Here is a 6,344-nt window from a genome sequence, read left to right as displayed (position 1 = left end):
ATATTGCTGAGGAAAGGATATTTTCACATGCCCGAGTTGTTTGGCTTAATTCACACAATTTTGCCAGACGCCTCGAGGACTCCTTAGTAGTGGAAAATATTTGCCCGTGAATGTTGGCTTAACTCGTGGCCTTTTCAGAAACCAGCGACCCGCATAAAAAGGGCTTATTCAAAAGAGTTTTTTTTTTAAGTGAGCCAACAAAAGGCCTCGTTTCTGTCTGTTTTCGTTTTCCTAGTTAAAGTTCAAGGTAAATCCGAGTGGGTGGAAATGTCAAGGTTCACGGTGAAAGGCTATTCGTGGCAAGCACATAAAAAGAGTTGGTTTCCTCTGGCAAGTACTGTTTTCCATGGGAGCCCTGTACTAGCATACCATTAAATAGTTTTCTGAAAAGCTGTAGGAGTGTAAATAAATAAGTAATTGCTTTGTTTGCCTGAAAACCAAGATATAAACTGCATGGAACCATTAATGGATGCTGTGGCGCCGTCACAAATGCATAATTGACACTAAAATCCCACGCATGTGTTTGGAAAGGGCTAATAATTAAAATGGACGCGAAACCGGTTATAAATGCTGGCGTCACAAAACTTTGCCAATGGACGTAATGCGACCCAGGCTTTACAAGTTGCAATGCAGACGTTCGGGTGATTGCCAAAAAGAAAGGACCAGCATCGAACAAGGGAGCGGACAAAGAAAAAGAAAGTTGTGCAAAGTCCATTAAATACATAAACCTGCCACGAAATGTTCATGGAAAGCGCATAAAGAAAGTTTGTAGCCAGGCGGCTATCCAGCCAGTCAGCCAGTCAGGCAGCTATCCAACCATCCAGTCAGCCCGTCCGCCATGTCGGTGAAAAGTGCCGGGGCTATGGAGCTATTTATGTTCGCCATATGTGACGCACACTTGGCCAAGTCGGAAAGTCCAGCCATGGGCCGTAATAACTTGATTTGCGCCCTTTGTGGCGACGCAGATGCAGCAGAAAGTGGGCGGGGAAACAGGACAATGAAGGCGCAGGGTCCTGGGATTGCCCCGTCAGCGTTTGGCTTATTTATGACTTCCTTTGCAACGGAAATGTAAAAAGCATTTTGATTATTATGCGCATTTCTGTCAATGTAGCAGAAATTGGCGCTCGTAAAAAGTAACAACTGCATGGAAACGCCCCCGGAAAATTGGCTTAGGATTTCGATATGTACATATTACTTTCTGCAATATGTTATTTTAATATCAAGCCTCACTCGAGAGCAATAAAATTTAACACAGTCAAGTGTGTTCTTTAATGTGCCATATTGTATTTCAAGTATTTAAGAATCATTTATAAATAGAATAAATTATTTAAGAAGCTGTCTAAACTGATAGCGATAAAAATGTCAAGATCTGCCATTAGGAGACCATTAAAAGGGCACTCGAGTCAACTAGTACAAATCAAATAAGCAACTCAGTTTAGTCAGTTGTCTGGCCATCCTAAAAATCCAAGTGGCAGAAGGAAAAAAGGAAACGGAAATGCTGAGTGGAGTGCGCTGAACGGACACATGTGTTGCTGCGAAGCCGGGGCTATCCTTTTGAGTGATTTTGGCGAATTAATTTCAAACTTTTCGCAAGTCCTTGGGGAGCTCGTAACCGGACATAACATTTTATCCGGCTAAGGAAAATCCAAGAAGCAAGGGCCATAAAAACGAACTTTTTTTTTCGGATGGCCCATTGACTTCTTGGCTAATTGCCGACAGCGACGTGAATTAACCACCGAGAATGGCTATTATTTATTTTAGCACCACTAAAATATTTATGCAGATGATTCCTTTCCCCTTTGGCTGAGGCTTTGTTTGATTTTTTGTGTGGTGGCGTAGGTCTTTTCTGTGGTGGTCGTAAATTTCCATCGCAAAGTAAAGCAATTAAAATTTGCATAAAATTCAAATATATTTGCCGGCTTGTCTAAAAACTAAACATCAACAGGGCACAAAAAAAGAGCACTCCGAACTACGCACACTCGGGCGTGTAAAACATGACAGTCGGTAGGGGCGGGCGAGGAGGATACACAGACATACTGGGTGTGCCTCCTGAATCTGGTACAAAATGAAAAATTACGTATACGACATGTAACACTTGGCGCTTAAACTCTGAAGTGCACTCGTTCATAGAAATGGTAAAGTTGGCTGACGCACTTGGCAAATAATTAGAGAAAAAGCAGCAAGTACATACGATACGAACATGAAATTGAATTTAGTCGTACTCGTAAAGTGAGTTCCATAAAATAAGTTCACTGGAAAATCGATGTGAAATTTATTGCTGCCCCAATAACAAGTTGTAAAATTCTATATGAAATAAAGTCTTACATAAGGAATTTTAATTGGGCTGCTGATATTTCCATCCGTCATACACAAATCCCAGTGAGCTCTTTTGATGTGAGCTTATTTATTCAAAAGCCCTGGTGGCTTGCCCAGAAATATCGACATATGCAAATTTAATGAAGACTTGCATTTAGCCAGATATGAACTGTATGTGTTTTTTATGCCTCGGTCGTATCCCTTTCTACAGCAATACTTTTTGGCCCTATTTGTTTAGGTTCTCCATGGCGTTAGCCTTGTCGTTGGTTTTTTGTGTGCGTGTGTTTTGTTTGGGGAGATGGACACTTTTGCGCTTTTATCCCTTTTCACATCATTTGGGACTTAATCTTCTGTGATTTATTCATAGACTCTGTTTTTGCACCATTAGTTTTGCGTATATTTGCATAGCTTCGCAGGAATTGGCTCACGCCCCCGCCTCGGGTGTGATGGCATTTTGTGCTCTTACACTGCAATTAATATTCATAATTACGAAGCTTTTACTGCTGACTGGTAGTGGGTGAATGGTGACACATCGTGTCCTTAAACGCAGTCATCAGTCAGACACTCTCGCATATGAGAAGTCATCTGGCAGCGGCGCTCCTTAAATGCAATGCACTTCATATTCATAATAGCAATTTTTTACGCTTGCGATCTTGGGCCAGCATTATGCACAACAATAAATTTATTCAACACATGCCAAGTCGAGCGCGGAAGCCAAGGAAAGGACACTCGCATAGTGTTTTACAAAATTGTCTGAGTGTGTGAGGATGGGGACTGGAGGGTGGACGGGAGAAAGCGTTGGGTGTCCTGATGATTTATATCGAGGCCTTAAATTACACACGCCGAGAACTTGCTGATATTGCAGTTGTTGATGGCCACAAACGTGTGTGTTTGTCCGGGTGTGCGGGCCATGTAAATAAGAGCGAGTATCAGGCCAGCCACTTGATATATATTTAAATGCCTGGCAGAACCCATAGCCCGAATGAGGATTTATGCAGCTAAAACACATTCTAGTTATCACTGACAAAGCCCACTGGGCCATAAACATCGACTGCCGCGCCCCCTTAACATAATGGCCGTGCGTGGCCGTGCTGCGTGTCGATTTAATGTCAATAAATAGTCGCCATCGGATGTGTATAGTGCCTGCCTATTGATAATTCAACTAATTAGCATTTAAGTTAATTATTTGAAATTCAAATGTGAAGTACGTTGGCCATTTCTGTTATTGTTATTTCAGCTGCAGGATTGTTTATAAACGCGTTTTCTGGCGGAAATTTCGTCATTAGTGAAAGTGTTGATGACTTTAAAGTCCAAACAACAGGATAGTGAACTTTCGGCTCTCAAATCTTCACCATCTCCGTATCCTTTTTGCAGAATGTCAGGGATAATTTTAATATCTCCAACACATGCCTGTTAAGAAACGAATATATTGTCGGTGTGTGGAATTTTTCGGACACGAAACCCCCCATTTGATTGCTGGTTATGGCAAATAAAATAAATAAATAAATGCACATTTTCATCCATTGTGGTATTTTAATAATGCGCCAAATGAAATGCTCCCACAACTTGCAAAACTCAACCGAAATATATTAAAAAATTCCACAAAATCTACATTTTCATAAAGGGGATTATTTCAACTATTTCATAATTTGTGGTCGAGGTCAGAACGTGCTTGATCCGAATTTGTGGTGTCCTAATCGAATGCCGTAGCATATTGTTGAAATTAACTTTATTTGCTTAAGAAAACTTATTTATTGAAAAGGAGACCTGAACTTATCAATCAGTTCACACAAAACTACTTTCATATAAAAACTAATAACAATAACACGGTATCAAGATGACAGACTTTAGCATCATAAAGTTCAACAACTACCAGGAGTATCTGCACTCCTTCACCACCGTCCAGGACTTTCGCTACTTGCCTTGTCACAAGACTGTCAAAACACTCACAAAACTAGGATATCGCGAACACAGAAGTTTCTATGAGGAGGACGAGTTCTTGAGTGTGAAGAAACAGGTGGAGCAATTATTAAATCCGACCGTCTCATCCATAACCTACTACAGTCAGTATTTCAAAGGAACCGATCCAGCTCTGGCTGCATTAGTTCAACGGGAACATGTCAATGTCCAGCAGGAGATATCGGTTGGTATATAAAGGTATATCGCTTAGTTTACTTTATGAAGAAAAATTTGTTTCAGACCATTATCTTCTTGGAGATAAGTGGCAGGAGTGGCTTCTCCAAGTCTGGCTATATTGACTTCGAAGCCAGTTTGCGTAATTTCAGGTTCAAGGGGCCAAATTCTGTGGACTGGAAAGCCGTTTTCGAGGAGAAAAAACTGCTTAGACCCCAACAAAGTGATATAGTCTTCTACGATTGGCGAACCAGGAAAATTTTTGCGAATGACAATGACAACTACACGGTGGTCTCCCATCCAGAGCATGGACTAATGTTTACCCACAAGGGCGATCATAAAAACATTCCGGTTACCAGTAAAAAGCATCCCTTTAGCCACAATGTAAGACGCTTTATGATCAAGTCTCCAATCTATGGATATATGATATTGTATGATCATCATGTCCGCAAGAAGACTTAGGTTAGGTGGACATATACATAATAAACGCTTTACAGTTGATAGCCCAACTCTTTTCTTTGTTAAATACTTTGGCTGATAAAGAGCAAACATCCTATCGACCTCAACTAATAACTGTCCTTCATTCAATTTTAATGTCATCTGATAAAAGCTAAAGCTTGCAACGCTCGAGCAAGCAAAATTCCACTTAAGTTGTCAACACTCTCCTGCCTAAACAACCATTCTCCGGTCACCAAAAGTACACTGACACACACCCTCGGACATGCACGCCCGCCCACGCTCCTCGCACACAACCATCTACACCTTAAATACCCAAATCAAAAAATAAATGGCAAACACTGGACGATCCCAAAAACCTCATACCCCAACGGCTCGTGTCCGGGGCGAGTCTATCGAAAAATGCTGATGATATGATATTTAGAATATTTTTTTTTGCTCATCCAGTCGAGTCCTGGATGTTTGATGGGGATTGGGGTCTCAAAATTCCTGCAGAGCATAGCAAATATTTATTTAATGCTTTCGTAGTGGACAGCCGATAGCCAGACATGCAAACCTTCCAATCAGGGGGCGGAGGTGGTGACAGTACTTGTTTGCCTTTTAGGGGGTTTCAGCTAGTCTGCCACAAGTATTATTTAGGGCTTGGCTACATAGTTGCTGCTTCTATTGCTGCTTAGTTAATTTCTGGTCATCAGCTGCAGGGAGGCTATTGTTGAGTGCCAGACAAAGACTATGCACAGTGGAAAATATTGTACCCCGTAAAAGCTTTAAACGTTGTGTTACTTTGGATCAAAGAAAGTTAAAATTTTTCGCAGAACAAAATATATATTTTCTGAAAATAAAATACAACACTCAAGCTAATAATTCACTTTATTGAATTTCAAATAAAAACTTGTTTTTTTTTCCTGTGTGCTGACTAAGCTTTGGATGAGTTCCAAAGTGGCAGCCAAACAACAAAAGTGGGCGTTTTTTTCGTAGTAGGCGTGGCCAGTCCATTGTGAAAGTGTATGTCTAGTTTTAAGTGCTTCCAACGTGTATAAATCACATTGTTGAGCATTTTTGTGATTGCAAGGTGCGAGAAGAGCGGAACGGAGCGGTGCAGGTAATGTCTGCGCATAAAAGTATGCAATAAAATATTTTTGTTGCCGCCAGACGTTTTAAGTGGATTTTGCAGACCACAAAATGGCTTAATAGGCTAGGGCACCCCAAAACTGAGAGAAAACCGCTCGGCTTTCATTAGCATTAACAGGCGGTTGGGCGTCCCTGGGTCCTTTTCCTTGTCAACATGGCCCACGACCAGAAACAATATTTATGTGCAGGTTAACACGACTTCCACACATCCTCCTGCGATGTGTTTTCGGGTTTGGGTCTGTTTGCTCGCAAACCTGATTACAAAACTCATAAAGTCGCCATGAAATTCAAACAATGCGTTACGTGCA

The 6,344-nt window shown here is 41.2% G+C and overlaps 1 protein-coding gene across 1 annotated transcript; it reads left to right on the top strand.

The window, feature by feature from the left end:
• Positions 1–4,085: 4,085 nt before the first annotated feature.
• LOC108130429 (cilia- and flagella-associated protein 299) lies at positions 4,086–4,952 on the top strand. The gene is made up of 2 exons (XM_017248843.3): positions 4,086–4,459; positions 4,516–4,952. Exons 1-2 carry the CDS (start codon positions 4,154–4,156, stop codon positions 4,909–4,911), a joined length of 702 nt encoding a protein of 233 aa, XP_017104332.1. The 5' UTR covers positions 4,086–4,153; the 3' UTR covers positions 4,912–4,952.
• Positions 4,953–6,344: the final 1,392 nt, after the last annotated feature.

This window comes from Drosophila bipectinata, chromosome 3R, assembly GCF_030179905.1.
Source record: "Drosophila bipectinata strain 14024-0381.07 chromosome 3R, DbipHiC1v2, whole genome shotgun sequence".
In the NCBI taxonomy this organism is placed as follows: Eukaryota; Metazoa; Arthropoda; class Insecta; order Diptera; family Drosophilidae; genus Drosophila; species Drosophila bipectinata.
This window is presented reverse-complemented; position numbering and strand designations above follow the sequence as displayed.

Coding starts and splice junctions, on each gene's coding strand:
- LOC108130429 (XM_017248843.3), top strand. CDS start 4,154: ATGACAGACTTTAGCATCATAAAGTTCAACAACTACCAGGAGTATCTG. Junction 4,460..4,515: donor ATGTCCAGCAGGAGATATCG/GTTGGTATATAA, acceptor AATTTGTTTCAG/ACCATTATCTTCTTGGAGAT.